The sequence below is a fragment of the Pleurodeles waltl genome, chromosome 3_1 (genome assembly GCF_031143425.1).
Source record: "Pleurodeles waltl isolate 20211129_DDA chromosome 3_1, aPleWal1.hap1.20221129, whole genome shotgun sequence".
Lineage (NCBI taxonomy): Eukaryota > Metazoa > Chordata > Amphibia > Caudata > Salamandridae > Pleurodeles > Pleurodeles waltl.
In genome coordinates this window covers 148682350-148699651 of record NC_090440.1, presented here as the reverse complement: position 1 = coordinate 148699651, position 17302 = coordinate 148682350, and the positions used below count along the sequence as shown (strand labels likewise).

At 39.0% G+C, this 17302-nt stretch overlaps 1 protein-coding gene across 3 annotated transcripts in view; it reads left to right on the top strand.

Annotated features, from left to right (window-relative positions):
* KIF3A (kinesin family member 3A) overlaps nt 1–17302 on the top strand; it is a 224141-nt gene that overhangs the window by 97024 nt on the left and 109815 nt on the right. For all 3 annotated transcript variants that reach the window (XM_069221976.1, XM_069221977.1, XM_069221978.1), the window contains exon 10: nt 15289–15445. In XM_069221976.1, coding sequence (XP_069078077.1) covers nt 15289–15445 — 157 coding nt within the window. The remainder of the gene's footprint in view (nt 1–15288; nt 15446–17302) is intronic.

The following is a 17302-nucleotide window of genomic DNA, read 5'->3' as shown; positions in this document are numbered from 1 at the left end:
CATACCTCTCCTCTGTGGCCTTGGCCAAGTCTCCTTTTTTCTTTTCAGTAAATATAACTCTCGGTCTTGGCTGGATAGTTTTTGCCGGGGCCCATGTGCCAAATGTGTCAGAACTTCTAAGGAGTTTTTTTTTCTCCAGGTTCTTTTCATCATGTATGCTGCATTTGACCAGCATTCAGTAGTACTTGCTTGTTGAATGTTAAGTCTTCTATGTTAACCTTAATTGTGCTTGAACCAGGTGTCTGAGAACCTTGCTTTTGGTCCACTCCTGTCCACAGTGCTTAAGTTATTCTTGACATTCCCTCGAAACACACACCACACCGAGACCCTTCTCCTCAAAAAACTGCTAGTTTCCTCTCCTTGTCCATAGGTCACCTACCTGTAAATTCAACTAACTAGCCTGTGAGATAGGCTCTTCCCTGTACCAAGCACTATCTGGTCAATCAGAAGTACTCTTCTGTAGAATGGTCGTTCTTTTGGAAAGAAGAGCTGTCTCTGTCCACATGTGCGAACTACACAGCAAAGCAGGTTGTTGAGACTCTGGGAGTTAAAGCTACAAATGCTTCACCAGGGAAAGGAAGGTATTGTCCATTTCATGTAATAATTGTACAGAAAGCTGTTTACATGTAATTATCCAACTTGCTGTTACTGCAAAATGTCTGCCACAGACTCAGTCCATTAAAAGTAAGTTCAGGTTGTCCGTAAACCAGATTGTGTGTCTTTTTATACTTCCCAAGATACCTAATTGAACGTATTTGCAATGGAGTTTAACTTAAATGCTATAAACAGCCCAAGTGAGAAAAATACCCTGGCAAGGATTTGTTTGCATTTTTGATGAAGGAACGGTTTGAGATTAGTCTTTGAGTCTGCTGTGCCTAACCTGTGATTTGACAGAGAAAGGTGGCACGTGGCATTTTCGTCTCATTCATCAGGACTGAGAACCTAGCTCTTGACATTGCCTTTGACTGGAACAATAGCAGCTTATTGAGTAGATTTAGACTTTCAACCTAACAGATGGCCTTCCTCTCTGAGAGTGGCGAGCCACCGGACAAGTAATTGATTCAGTCTGTTGACTAAAAATGATCCCAGGAGGCCCTAGTGCATTTTGGCAAAACTAAGGAAAGGACAGAGAGATGATACAGAGTTCACAAAGGGAACTCACATTTCTGGTCTTATTGTAAGCCTAAAGGACCCTACCGTGTGAGATAGTTTGACGTTTGTCACATAACTGTGATCTGCCCCTCCTTAAAGGCACCGTGGGCCATCCTTTCCAAGGAGACCTTTCTCAAGTAAATTTCCAGTGCACATTGTGAATGACTATGGATTGGGTGCACATTTAGCAATACTCAGTTTGGTGCCAGAGGCACTATGGTTTGTGTTAGGTGCCTCTTTTGAGACCAGGGAGCAGCTGTAGATCAGTTGGATAACTGGATAATGAAAACCCCTCTTGTGGAGATTGTCTCATTTAACTGACTCTAGATTTGAGTTAAACCTTTGACTTGGAGTTTTTTCTAGTACGCTTTTGTCTGGACGGGTTATGTCATGCTCTTTATTCATTTCGTCTTCTTCAGTAAAAACATACAGAAAATATCAGACTTTGAAATGTATCATTTTCAAGCCAGTGTTATTTTACAGGCCTCCCTGTTGCCTGTAACACCATCTTCTGTAAACCAAATGGATCAAATAGTTTACACTTTGACCCATTGCTGAACTAAAGCACCATGAATTGAAAGTACTGTATTTTCATCATCTGGAACATCCCTGGCTAACATAAATGAACATCGGACACCTTTTAAACATTTGCTTATAAAAGCAAATTTTTAAAGTTTAAACGTATGTTACTGTTTTTTTGACAGATGATAATACACTCTGGCACACACCCTGGTGGCAAGTGTAAGTCGCCCAGCATTTTTTTACTGCTGTTGGAGGGTTCATTAAGATGAATTCTTTCCACGTTTAATGAAACTACTTGAATGTATTACCACTGATATTGTATAAGTTGCCCTCACTCATGTTAAGGGAACCTATCCACAGTAGTTTTCGATGGTCATTTTGTCCATGCTTGCCACGTCTCATTTTGAGCCCACAGCTAGTTTTTCAGTGGGAGATTACTTTGCAATTAGTGTATCCATCACTATTGTCGGACATGTTTGGAAATCTATGCAATTTCTACTTCAAGAAAACGTTTACCACTGGTATACATCCTCTCTGAGTTATGCATCACGAAGGGAGGTCAGGGCCCTTGCCTTCCCTACATTGCTACAGTGTATAGCATGCTAGCTACTTACAACCTACACAGATTTTTTGTATCCCAAGGTTATGGATCATGTGTGAGTTTATATATCCTTTGATGCTCTTTTCAACCTTTTAAATGAGCTTCTCTTTTGACTTAATTATGCCATGCATAGCTCCTTGATAAAACGTTAATGAATTGCATTTTTAGAAAGGGTCAGTGCTTCCACTAGATGTGTGTATTTTTTAATACTAGATAACTGCCTCATCAAAGGTATGTAAGGCACCCGCATGGACTCTTATATGAATTCTGAAAGATTAACTGTTTGGACGTCATTTGAAAAGGATACCCTGACAGGCCATGCAATTCCTTTTTCATTTAAAGCCTGACTTGACTTTACAGTTTCACCAATCTTCCTTAAGCTCAACAGTAGATTACCAAAGTTGTGAATATGACAAGTTTCACACAGTCCGTGTCACCCAGATAATCCTGCTCACACATTAAGTGGGAGGCATGGTACATTGTTGAAATTGCGGATAATGTGCTCTGAAGACATACTACTTTTATGGAGGAAGGCGGACATAAATTTTTATCAAGGAGAAAGTGGCTTCTTGCCATGTTCAGTGGCTCACAGAATCCCTGAAGTTAATTTGAAAGAGCCTGTGGTCAAAGAAAACAGAAGTTACAAAGGTTAGTTAAATTAGTTGTTCCTCCAGGCAGGCTGAAAATAGATCTAATTTAAATTAAGTCACAGATAATAGAGAATAGCTTAGTTGTGTTAGGAGAAACATTTTGTTTCAAAGCTAAAATGTTGTCTCCTTAAATAAATGACCAGGGCCTTTGCAGACAGTGCTTTTTGTCAGAGGTGGTCTTTTTTGCCCACTTAGAACAGTTGATTTAAAGGACATTCCAGGAGAAAAGATTAGCAAAAACTACTTTTAGTATCTGGGAGTCATGTCTGAAGATGTCCATTGGATTTGCTGCAGCCTTCTTTAAAAATTTGCTAGTTGTTTCCCTCACTCTGTTGAAGAAAATGTGGACCAACTGCACATTGCCTGATCGCTGCACGGAGGCATTCTTAACAATATCTTATGAAGTCATAGAGAGTAAAGTCTCTGCAGTGAAACTTCATCTCATCTAATAGCTCTTTAAAAATATATCCAGGCACACTCTTGTCAAAAGTCTGTTTCGTTTCCATTTTTGCATTGTTATAATAGGGGGGACCGGCAGAGAGCCTATATAATACAAAGTAAAAAAGTATTCATAAAATGCATATATTAGAACCCTAAGTTGCGAAAAAATGTTTAAAAGCAGACCACTTGTTCTCTACTCATTAGCTAAAAGTAAAACTACACAGTTGATTAGAAAATATGGGTAGTGTCCCCTCTTTAAACCTAGTGCACCTCCTTACTGTAGGTAAAATCTTGTGTAAGTAACCACAAATAGCTGACTAGAACTTGGACGTTTGCCTGAAAAGTGCCTTTTTAATGCATGGTTTCCGCACATTCAAACTGCCATTCTTTTGCATTCACCACTGCTTGCCCTTCAGCACTTGCGTAAGTAGCCAGAAATATCCATTTACCTTCATGGAAGCCTTGAACAATTAGGCACATTAACACAATCTTAATATGTGATCAGGTTTGTCTAAAATGTGCCTATTTTTTTATGTGATTAATTGAAAAATTTTACTTATTATTAGCCTTCTTGCCAGCAATCAAGGTAATTGGGTAAAGTGAACTGTCTGTTGAATCCACTCTGTCAAACAGGTAATGCAAAATGGTTGGCAACAGTCAATTGTAAAGCCCTTGTTTAGGACTTCTTAGACTGTTTTAAAGGGCTTGATCTTTGTGGAAGGCTTTTATATAGTAGCTGATATACAAGTTGAACGTTATAGAAATGTTCTAGAAGGACATTATGTTTAATACAGTAATTACTCTGTTTGCTGAACTGAAATGCAGGTATCAAAGGCATAAAATATGTTTGAGTATAAAAATGTATTTGTGAGCTTGACAAAGTACGTTCTTTGATATTTAAAGACAGTAAATGAAAATAATCCTACTCTTTTTTTTTTTTTTTCTTCTCCTTTTCATGCACCTGCTGCCTTTCTGCAATTTTCTTCCTTCTGCCTTTTAATGCAAGATCTAGCAGGTTGGTGAGACTAAGTTGCACCATATATAGTTCAGCATCATAATTGCTCTTGTGCAAGGCTTTGCTTGTTTTCTTGATTACTGCTGTTTTCACAGATTGACAGTTGGATTTCATTGAACCTGTGTGGTGTGGGATACCTATGTTTTATAAGAATGCCTGTTAGGAATCCTGTTACCAAATCAGGGGCCTATTCACAAAGTTAAACGTACTTATGAGTAACTCTAAACATGGAAGTTTACTCTTACATTTTTTAGCAACTTTACTGCTTTTGTCTATCCACTATTTACAAGTGTAAAGTTACTCAGAAGTGTAGACTTGTATGTCCTCGTCTCTGAAACAGGGAGAGAAGTCAGTAAAAACCTCATATATGACCACAAAGTTACTATTAGTAGTGACGTTTCACACACTTGGTGGGAAGCATCACTAACAGGTTGCAAATCTCCCAATTGTAGGGTAAAGGGACATTTAGAAAAGTTTATTTAAGTTATAAAAAACATTGTTGACATTTTCTTATGTTAAATGTTAATGTAAAATAATTGTTTTAGGTGTTTATTTTAAAAGTATGCAAATTAAGAACATGCTACAGCATGCATAACTTAATCCTGAATAAAATATTTCATTATTTAAGTGTATTAAATTAAAACTATTTCTAAAAAAAAACATCAAAGAATGTTTATTATGTGTTAGGTTGCTAAGTGTTATGTATTGAACTAAGTATAATTTAATATTTTTTATAACTAATTTCATTCATTTTAAAATGAAAAAATAAAATATTTAAAATAATTTATAAAATGATATTTTTAACGAGCTAAATTCATATGTATTTTTAAAAAGGTAAAATAGGTTAATTTAATTTAACACTATTTCCTACTATTACTTTCAGTCCCTGTCTCAATTTTTTTCTGTGGAAGGGTGTTATAGTACCAGTGGTTAACCATGTGTGGTACTGGATGTACTTTATCTCTGAGCTGGAATGCATGTACGGCTGTGTTTGACTATTTTGAAGTGCAGTTTGTGAATAGCACTGGGCTTACTTTTTTGTGCCTGGGTACATCTCACCCAAACCCCTCGCTAACCCTGCCTTACTTCTTTCTAAACCTCTCCTATTCAATTGTAAATATTCTCCAATTTCCACCGTCTCATTCTTGCCCCTCTCACATTTACTAATAAAATGTATAAAACATAGATTTGCGGGGATGTCCACAGTCAGGACTGAAATCTCCACACTGTAAGGTGGGAGAGACTGAGGTGTTGACTGTTGGTAGGTCAATAGAATCTAGTAATATGTTACTAGTACTATTGTAGTACTGGTAACATACTACAAAATGCAGTTTGTGAATAGGCCCCTCAGTGTTCTTCTTAATGCATTTGATCTTTTTTTACACCAAATTGTTTTGTTTTAATCTTTGTTTAAAACTTCTTATCTACAACCCTTTCCTTTTTATATCTGCTAGTTTGAACCAGGGGAAGATATTTTCTGTACTGGTCAGAAATACATATGGCACTCGTAACACAACACTGAGGCTATCGTAAAATGACAAATGTTCACTCTCAAGTTGCCATTCTGAAAGTTCCTTACTCTAAATGTTTGTTGTCCTCCGGCACAAACGCATAGACAAAATATGTAGCCCTCCCACTGCTAAAGTAGCACTGTAGGCAGCATTGATAAAAGCATGTTGAAGGCAGTCCTTGTTTTTCTTTCTTACCAGGCTGTTCCTGTATATTTCTTATATGGCACCTTCCTTCCAATCCAGTGCAGTTCTGTTATTATAAAGCTTAAACTGTTGTCAGTCATTGGTCATCTCATCCATTTGACTTCATTCTATAAAAGAAGTTTCATTTTTGTGCTATTTGGTGATAATTTCAGCCACTGGACACCTTTGTAAGCTTTATTCGATGCATATTCTAGCTTTTCAGCTCTCTATTATTTTTAAAGATATTTCTTCACAGATGTTACTTTATTTTTACACTACTCAAAAACATGCACCCAAGTGACTACAATTGATCAAAAAAGTTAATCTTTTTTGTCCTGCCAGCTGGGCAAGAGGTGAATTAATTTTACTAAAATGTTTTAAAAGAAGATTAAGAAAGAGATCTAGGGCTACCCCCTCATTTCCGCCATCCCAAACCATTTATTAGATAGTATAGATTGTATTCTTTAAACCTGTTTCAAAAAGAACTAGGCCCAGATATACCAAACAGATTTCCATAAAAAGATGGTGAACTCTGCAAGAACATTGTCAGAGGTGTACAAGTGCCGGTCTTCTGTAGGCTGCATGTGCCGATGTCTTATGCCTGCCCAAGATTGTCTCAGCTGCCTCATGTGGAGTGAATTGATGCCAACCTCATCGACAACAGTGGCATTGCTGCAAGAATCAGAATATGGAGATATTCTTATTTAGGCTTGTCTGTTGCTTGCTTAACCCAAGCAGTCTGTTCCCCATAGCCCCCCTCCATGCTGTGAGTGCTGAGAGCAGTATGAAGGCTGTGACCCTACGTGGGGCCTTAAAGAGGAAGGTTATGGCTGGTTATGGAGAGACTGTGTAACAAACTGTGCCTGGTGGGAACATTCCACTCAGGCAAGGTTTTGCTTGTCTGACTTTAATTTACCAAAAGCTGATTTGTATGACTGAGTGAATGCCAGATCCCTCAAACAAAGGTGCCTAACTAAAAACCTTCTTAGCTTCATTTTGCTGTCATTAAGCTGTGTCACTTCATGTATATTTGTTGGAGCCTTTCACTTATGAATTCTCTGACCCGCTTATCAATAGTTTGTTTTTGCATCTGCATTGTCCTTTTTTGTGCATATCCTTTTACCTATTGGACATTTGTGTTCTGTCAAAAGAAAGGACATCTGACTCCAGTAGGTTTGTTGACTTCCTTGCTTGGGGGAAAAAGACAGAGCTAGGTATTAGATATAGTGAAATGCACATAATTTCCCATTATAGTCTTCAATTGTCACTTTAATGGCATGCCGCTATGTGGTGCGGTTTGTGATACTGCTGTTGCAGACAAGTGGCAAAATGTGGCCTTTATAATCTCTGTTGCTTGCCCCCTCCTACAGAGGCAAGAAGCCTGTTCAGGGGGTGGTGGCCATATTCCCTTCAGTCTTTGTATTGGAGCATAGTGCTGTCTGTTATGATGTGGACCTCAGCCACTAACTTTTTGGGTGCTCATTTCCATGATCTATTCCATCATAAAAAGTCCTAAAGACATGATAGCTTGTTTCTCCAGAAAATGCTCTTAGGTATTCAATGTTTTAGCGAGGTCAACCTCTTTGCTTACCGGAACATGTTAATTTAGCCATAGGAGTCATAGTTCCTCTGTAATTGCTGTGTTACCAAAACACTGCCCCACAAAGGTTCCAAGGTGACTGACGTTTGATACCAGCTGCCCATTCCCGAGAGTTATTTTTGCCAGAATTTTTGCTAAAGTTGAAAAGCTTAGATTTCCCAGTGCCAATAACATATTATCAATTCTTGCCTTTAGCACTGCTCCTGGAGTATACCAGGCATGTGCACTCAAGAGAGGGAATTATTCCACATAACAATCTTCTCAGATGAGGAATAACCCGCTATACATGTGCATCCTTCAGAAACAAAACAAGCGTGTTGCCAAGAATTCTAACTTTGAGAGGACAGTCAGCATTTGGCCAGTCAACTTTGCCATGACAAGCACAACCAAGGGGATAGTCTGGTTCAAACCTTTTTGTAAAAAAATTCATATGGTTATGGATACCACTGCAGCGTTCTAGGTCAAAATATTTTCTACTTGGGAAATTTGTATAGCAATTTTATAATAAGTTACTGGAAGGAAGAGGGATATTATAAAGGTTGCACAGTTGGATCGATGTTTGCTTATTGCCGCTATGCTTATAGAAGATGCTTAGCACCATCATTCACCTATCTAAGAATATAATAATTAGTTTTGCCCTTTTTAGTAGTGATGGCTAGTTCTCTGATGTTTTTTTATTTATTTACAAAGCCTCATATGAAGTCATTGTGACTGGCCATTTTACTCAGGGGCGAGTGTCAAGAGTAGCAAGCAATACAGGTTTTGTTTAACTGATGCACACAGAGGATTCTGATATGCTTCTCAACTTGATATTTGGCATCACCCCTTCAAGATCCATACAGATTTGAAAAGGTAGCTTGATTTTCTAGGTGAGGATCAGTCAATTGAAAATGATTATTCATCCTCAAGTAAACCAAATAATCTTTTCAGAAATTTAGGCTTTAGAAAAAATGCTCGTAATTGGTAAGTAATTCTGTTTCAATTTACATGACACAGCTTTCGTTGTAATTACTGACATGATAAATCTGCTATTTGGGCATGGGATTTCTACCAGATTTTGAAATGGATGTTAGGGACAGAAACAGGTCACAGCGCAATGCTTACTTGCAATTCTACATTATTTTTAGGACATTTTCATGTTAGACGTCTAAACAGTATTGAGAACCTGTAGTATAGCCATTACTCTTTGGATTGAAGAGTAGTCATTTATCACAAGCTGGACCAAGCTGAAGAGAGTCATCATTTGATTAAGCATATATTGATTTTATACCCTCAGTTTTCAGTTATTTAAACTCTGGTTGTAGACCTTAGCTTATTGCAGAACTGTTAACTCTGATCACACTATATATGTTTAAGTTGAGCAGTTAGCGAAACATAGATTGTAAAGTTTAGTGTATAAATGTGAGATTATCATAGAAAACTGTGACATGCCTTTAAACCAAATACACTTCAGTTCCTGTTTCCAACTATCAGATTTAGCATGTAAAAGGCAAATGAATTGATGTAAGTGTATGACTATACTAAATTGTTATGTAATGCAGAAAGTCCCTGTTCTAGAAGTTGTGTCCACCTGCTTCTGGATTCAACTTTTCTGATTGACATAATACATTTAGCTGTATGGGAGTCTCTCCGCACGAGTACCTTGGCAGGTGCTCTACATTGTGTTTGGAACAAGTTTCTCTACAGTTGAGTGCTACAGTCTATTGGAGATGTGGTTTGTCCAAGGTTGGCTGCCTTTTAACATAAGTGGTCACTGTCTCTAGGTTCTGGCCAAGACATGGCTACCAGTTGGTGGACGCTTTCCGAACCCAAGTTACAAACCTTTGTACATGAACTGCAGGTTGAGGAGACTTCCTACTTACCCTGTTTGGTAGATTCTTGTAGTCAGTCGTGAATGGAACTTGAGGCACAGCTACTTTGAATGCTGCTCTTAGGAGCCTGGTTGAGACTAGTTTTGTTTCCACTGCTCACCATCACCCAAGGATCCTCACCATCCGAGAAGGCCAGCTCTTCCTGTATTTCACAGAGAGAGAGAGGGCTTAATTGTTGTGCCTGTCACTTTGAGTGTGAATGAAGAGCTCAAGAAAATGAGTGGCAGACTGATGAAAAGTGGGCATTACATGAGAGCTCCTTTTGCATTCAGAATTTCTCTTCACCTTCTTTAAGGCCTGGGGAGATAAGGACCAAATGAGTCCATCATCTGTAGACCACAAAGCGCATACAGGTTATTATCAACTTTGATCTACAGTGGGAAGTCAGAAACATTGATATACTCCTGCAGCCATTATCCTTGTTGAATAAGAAATGAATTGTGGAAAAGTTGACCAGTGCAGTATCTAGCTGTTTACTCACTAGGTAATCATCTGGCCAAGTGTTCTCTAGAAATGTGACATGTAATAGGGCCAAGAAGAACATGGGGGCTAGAGACATTTTAACTGATTTTCTTCCCCCACCAGAAAGAATGTTTAAGCTAGAACTGCATACCTGATTTAACTGGGAAGTACAGTAACTGTGATTCAGAACACCCTTCTCAAGTTCCTTGAAACAGACTAAACATTTCATATATGGTTCCATTCACACAGGTGCACACCTGCAGAGTTCAGTGTGAATGAATTATTTAAATTAATGGACTAATGACAAAGTAAATAAAGATAAATACAAGGTCACTTATTCACATCTTGTATTAATAAGCATAATGTTTTTATACCCAGATACTTTTGAGTTTTTCAGTTTAAATCATAAAATGTATCTGTTGTTTTTCATTAACGGATACCTCTTCTCCTTAGTACACTTGTTGAGAAAATGGCTGTCAGACCCTTTTGCTGGTTGGAGCAAAGACTTCAAGAGAATAAAGCACTTTTAGTTCCTTGTAGACGAAAATGGATTGCTGCTTGCATTAATTTTGAAAGCAATAGGTTGATATCTCAAAGACACTACACAAGAAGGATCCCATCTAGTACAGCACAGTGATCAACCTTTTTGACGGTAGAAACTTGGAGCGAAGATGTCTTCAGATCAGATGGTATTTGTGTGGCAGAAACTATGGCGAAACAGTCTTTATCTGAAGAGATATCCCTGTTCAATTTGCAATCCTCCAATCTGGGTTCTACTAACCTAGTTGTTTGTGCATCTTCAAATTATGTAATGCTGGCAGTATTCTCCACAGCAGCACGCTCAGTCAGTTAAATGCTTGCTGCTGAGAAAAAAATGATTGTCTTAATGCCAGTTATTTGAATTCAGGTAAAGTCAACTCAGACTTCTATTTGTATGGGTTTGATAAATTGAGTATGATTAAAATGGATAATAGTATCACCTTTCTGATGGATATTTCCAACTGCAGATTCATTGCCTTAGAATATTTCCACTGGATCCAGAAAATAATTTCAGCTTCTGCTCACTGCTAGGTAGTGTCTTGTTGGCTTTGTACCACCCCAGAATTGACAAAGCAGAGCCACATATAAGCGCCACCTGTGCATGCAGATGTTCATTCCTTTCTTTCCATGCCTTTCAATGTGGATCTTGAATTTTCCACCCTAAATTGTCTGTTTTGTGACAACTCCTAAAATCAATTTGTGTCCTAGAACCCCGTTGAGTAGGCTGATGACAACTAGTATGAGGAACTGGTGGATTCCAAAGGTCTGGACACCTCACTAGAGTGGCCTGGTCTCTTTTCCTAGAGTGGCTGTGGAAGATGAGGTCTCCTTCGTGATAGTGATATTGCAATATACAGGGCAGGGTGGGGTTGTCGACTCTGTATCAAGATACCCTGAATATGTGTAGATTTCTGGAGTGCTAGGGCATTTCTGCCAACATCTGGAGGGCAGTCTGAATGCCAGAGGTGACATAATCAGCTGTCAATACCTAGAGATCACAAATGGCTGCTTCATCTGAAGACGATGCAAGGTCCTTTCAGAGATTGAAGAGAACCTTTGTCAGGTCTATTCGCCACTGCTGAAAACGTGAAATGTCAACACTTCTGTGGTCTGGAGTTTCCAAGTTGACTCTCGCTAAGACACTTTTTGGCTCGAGTGGTTCTTAGGCCTCCTGTATACAGATACCACTCCTGTCCAGAGTTCTCAAGAAGATTAAGAACAACTGAGCATTGTGCATTGGGCATAGAGAGTATGGTATCCAGACCTCCTGGAAATGAGCTTTGTTCCTCTGGTTAGGCTGGCCCTTAGGGAGGATCTGCTGTTGCAGCAACAGGTCCGGGTCCTGCATCCTGTCCTGTGCCCTCATAAGTGGAGAGTGAGCGGTGACAGTTGACAGTTGACAGTTTATGACCTGCTTCCTGAAGTCTGTGATGTCATTCTGGCAGGCGTCCCTCAGTATATGCTTGCCGTCGGGATAAATGTGTGATTTGGTGTACATTCAAACAGTTTGATCCCCTTTATGCACCCTTATCTGAAGTTTTGTTTGTTTTGTAATTCACCAGTCAAGGCTTTGTTCGGAGCACTGTTAAACTGTGCCTTTCAGCATTCTTGCTTTTGCCGGCTCCGTACTCCATGTTTAAACCACCGGTTGTGATTCGTTTTTTAAAGGGTCTACAGCATATGTTCCCTCCAAAATCCTTCATCATGGCCCAGTGGGACCAAACCTAGTTTTAACCTTCCACTTTCTTTGTTTGTGCACCCTTTGGGCACTACCACAATTGTCCTCTTGGCTTATTGAACTTAAAAACTGCCTTTCTACTGGCCATTACATCTGCTAGGAGTGTTAGTGAGCTGCAGTCACTTTATGTGCACTCTCCTTTACACATCCTTCTTCCCAGAGAAACTGGTGCTAAGAACATGAGCTACTTTCCTCCTGAAAGTGGTGACACCTTTTCATGTGAGCCAGACAATCCTCTTGCCTACTTTCTTTGCTTTGACTCACCCTTCCAAAGAAGAGGAGAGACTCCACCAACTGGACGCCAAAAGAGCGTTGTTGTTCTACATTGATCGTACCAAAGAGTTGTGGATGGACGATCAACTTGTCGTTGGGTTTGTTGCAGCAAAGTAAGGTAAGGCTGTGAAGAAAAAGACCATCTCACAATGGATAGCACTCTGCATTAAGATCTGCAACACATTGGCCAAGAAGCCACCCCCATGGCCTTGCATGCTCGTTCCAACAGAGCCAAGACTGGAACCACTGTCTTAGCTTGTGGAGTCCCTGTCAAGGTCATTTATCAGGCTGCAACATGGGCATCTCTGCACATGTTTACCAAACACTGGGCTTTCAGGTCCATTGTGACTGGCATTTTGCCCATTTGGTCCTTCAGGATTTCTTGGTCTAAATATGTTCGCAGATCATCCATGAAGAGGTGCTTCTTGTGTATCTATTCTGATGTAAGGAATCTGCATCTAGAAGTCCCTATCGGCGGAACATGTTACTTACCTCCGGTAACGCCTTAGCTGGTAGAATCTCTATCTAGCTGCATATTCATTATCGACCCTTCTATCCTCCCCGCCTTTCGAACGGATTTCTCCATATAGGATAACCCTTATAATGTCCTTTGTGATTGCACACTGGTGCCTAAGCAGCCTTTGTGACTATACACTTCTGGTACGGAAAGGTAAAATACCTGAAGTCAGCCTGCTGGAGTGGATCCTATGCAAGCACCGTCCACATCACTTCTGGTGCGGACAATGCTGACAGTCAAACTACGACACCTACTGTTGTGCAGAGGTACTGCTCAACAAGTTTCAGAACCCAGTCTGACACATGAGGATAATTGTAAGGTAAACAATCTGTGGCTAGATAGTCTCTACCAGATAAAACATTACCGAAGGCAAGTAACTCATTCTTTATAGGCAGCAAACACAGTTTGGAGAAAACTTTAATCTTGGTATCATTTGATATCTCATTGCCATCAGAATGAAATAGTCATTGATATTCCTACTTTTAAGTGTGGCTTGATTTGAAAGCTTTCTGTTTTGCTACTAAGCAAGTTATTTAAAATATGCAGAATGCGCTGTGGCTCCACCCAGAGAGGTATTACTTGTTACTCTCTCACCTGATGCTATCGGCTGCTTGGTGCATCATCTCAACTTCTTTGTAATTCTTGCACCACAATATTTGAAGGACTATTTTAAAACTCAGAAGAACACTAAATTCTCATGTATCAAATTATTTAATGCACAGATGCAGGTGGTAAAATAATTCCTGGCACTTGTCAAGTAAACTTCCTTCCATGGTTTAGTCCTTTGTGGTGAACTTAGTTGTGTCATTTTTTTTTTTAATGGATTCATTTGTCTTGTACTAAGATTATTTTTTAAAGCCAGGATACTTGTGTTGTGGATAGGAGCTTAAATAATTGTGCCCTATGGTTCACTTAAATTATACAACAAATACTTGGTAACCCATTCGTTGGCTTGTGACAAACTCTTTGTTAGAGTGATTGACCACATCACTTTTGGCTAGCTAAACATGCACACACCTTTATTCCACACTCTTTTCTCATCTTCATAAAAGCAATAATTATTTTCAGTTATGCAGACAAGTTGAGTCCTTCTTGGCTTTCAAGGATGTAATACACGCAGAACGAAACTTAAGAAAATTTTAATGGAAAGATCATTTAGGTTGTAGGTAAGGTCCACTCCAAGTCTGGGTATTTAGGTTCTGAACACCTTCTACAAAGTGGGATTGAGCACTTTTTCCTCCTCTGTGTGAAGTGCTTTTTATTTGTTCCATTGAGATGTAGAGGCCGTTATCTTCCACAGGTGCGAGTCATGGCAGACCCTTACAGACAAGTCACTCAATGGAGTACTCATCTGGTAGTTCCTCCTGTGTGTATCTCTTTGCTCCTTGTCTCACAAGGCCTGACCAACCCCTTCCACTGCTACTGAGTTTTATTGTGCTATGGAGTGGACGCTATGCGGTAAAGACAGTTTGAGGGAGACTGGAGACCTAACAGGACCAACCTGCTGGTAGTTTAACCTAACGGCCTGGCATGGAATAAAAACGTATCTCCTACCTGAGTGGCTAATTACTCTTGCAAGAAGATGTCATTAACTCCAACATTTCTGTTTCTTAATTATTGAAGTGCTTTTATTACTGTAGCTCAGTTTAAATTATGTTGTTTACCCATCAATAATAAAATAACAGTTTTTAACAGCTACAGTTTTTTTTAATAAACTGCAGACTTTTTGGGCAATTAGTGGCATCCACAATGATGTATAAATTGGAATGTACATTTAAAATCAACTCCTATATTTAAAGCTAAACTCATAATGAACACAATTGTAAGCATGGATCACTTTCTGTGCTTGATTTGTTCTGTAAGTCACTAGAGTAATATTCACGAAATTCCTCAATAACAAGGCATTCTTTCCATTTCATCTCCTCAGTGAACCAGAGTGTGGGCCCATAGCCTTTTGACCAGTCTATTTTAACACTGTAGTCTTATTTCAGTAATATACACAGTATTTTAATAGGTGTTAGTTGAAATGTGGGTACTATAGAAAATGACGTTTACATTAGCAAAGTCAAACTCTATAATGATGAACTTTTAGTTGACAAACTGTGACTTATTAAGGCAGTTTCATCTGTGGCCCTTTAATCTGAAATTATGAACCAGTATATTTGGTCATGTGTAATTTGATTATGTTCAAATGGCTCATCTTTATGCCCAGGCAAAAAGAAGGTTTCCCCAGATAAGATGGCAGAGATGCAGGTGAAGATTGACGAGGAAAGGAAAGCGCTAGAGGCTAAACTGGACATGGAGGAAGAAGAGCGAAACAAAGCCAGAGCTGAACTTGAAAGACGAGAGAAAGACCTTCTTAAGGCCCAGTTAGTATTACCTTTTAAGTGTTTGGCCACACTGTTTAATATTGTTTGGAAATTGATTCCTGTCAAAGATTGTGTTGCTAGGTTTAATTTATATTATTTTGATATATTTTATGTACTATTTATCAGATTCATCAAATGGAACAAGTCAAGTGACTTTTCAGGGGTTCAAAACTATTATAAAATTCACAGTAATCCTGATTGAGTCGGCCGTGTAAGGCTGGTTGATCGAGATGGACTTTGATGCCAGGTGTACTATATACTGCTTGCAAAATACTGATCGCAATTTGCGACCAGTATTTTTGGGATCAGTAAATAACTCTCCAAACTGACGTATGTGCTAATAGGTCAGTTTGGCAAATTCAGTTTTGGAGTGGGTCACAAATTGACCTACCTCTTTATTATTGATGAGGTATGTCTTAAATTGCAAGTCACTCGAATGGAGGCCATCACAGAAATGGTAGCCTGCTGGGGTCAGCAGACCACCATGTCTGTAAATGCTATTCAGTAAGTTAACTTTTTTTAAACGCAGCCGGTTCTCATGGGACACTGCTCAGTTTAAAGCATTGGTACTCAAAGTACGGCCCAGGAGCCGCATAAGGAGCTCCTGACCAATAATTGTGGCCCCCTGGTGAACAGAAGCACTTAGCTGCTGCTCACTTGGCAGAGCAGAAAGCTGTGAAACAAACAAGCATACTTTATTTACATGTTAACTAAAGTAATGGTAAGTAACAAGAGAAGGTGTCCAGAAAAGGTCTCTTGAACTAAAAATGTAGAAACATGAAAAACGATCTGCAAACCTCAAAAAAGTGTATTTCATTAACATGCATGAGCTTTTACCTTAGTAGATCAGACGATATCACTATATTTAGAGGCAAATATATCAGCAGAGATAGTTTTCAAACATGATCCTGGAAACATTCATGCTGCCCCCGTTCAGAAAAAAATGCCATTCTTGAACCAAGAGGCAAGACATTTGTTATGTGTACCTTGTGTGTAGTCTTGGTTGTTATGCAATTGGAACAACATTTCAGTTTATTAAATAAAACACAAGAGAAGGTTTTGTACAGCACACATCTTGAACTCGTGCATTTCAAGGTAATGAAGTAAAAGAAGGCAAAGTGAAATTAACCAATTGCCTAGGATCATACAATTTGGTCAAGTGGGGATGCAAGGACTGATACCAGGTTTTCTGGTTTCACATTTTGCATTTCAGCCACAAGATTAGTATCTCTTTCCCTCTCATGTGTTTCATTAGAAGTTAATGCTTTGACTTTAATTCTTGGTGCCATTCCATGTTGCCCATACCATGCATCTGCTTCATGTCCCCCCTACGCCCACCTTTCATCACCCCGACCCTCACATTACTGACATTGGTGTGGCCCCAAGGCATCCCACAGACAGTACTTGTGAGTACCCATGGTTTAAAGAGAGACATTTACTTTGTTTTAAAATTTTGAGAGTTGGCAGTAATCCTGTGGATCACTACCTACTCCTTAAAAAAACAATTCTTTGTTTTCAGCATTCTCAAAGATGTAGGGTTCCGAAAGAACCTACATTTCGGGTTGGTAACATATCGCTGGTTTACATCCCTTATTTTGGGCCTAAAACATTTTTGTATATGGATAGGAATCGGTATTAGGAAGCGATACCTACAACACACCTCTTATAAATAGCAATTACTTTCTCATTTCTAAAACCATTTTAGGGTCAGAAAAAAAAGCTGAATTTGGTTTAGTATATTGCAAAAAAAATACTTCACAGTTGCACATTCGAAAATTGGACTGCATTTAGAAACACAAAATAGCTTTATAAATCTGGCACCTGGAAACTAATCATATCTTCAGTTGAATTAAAATG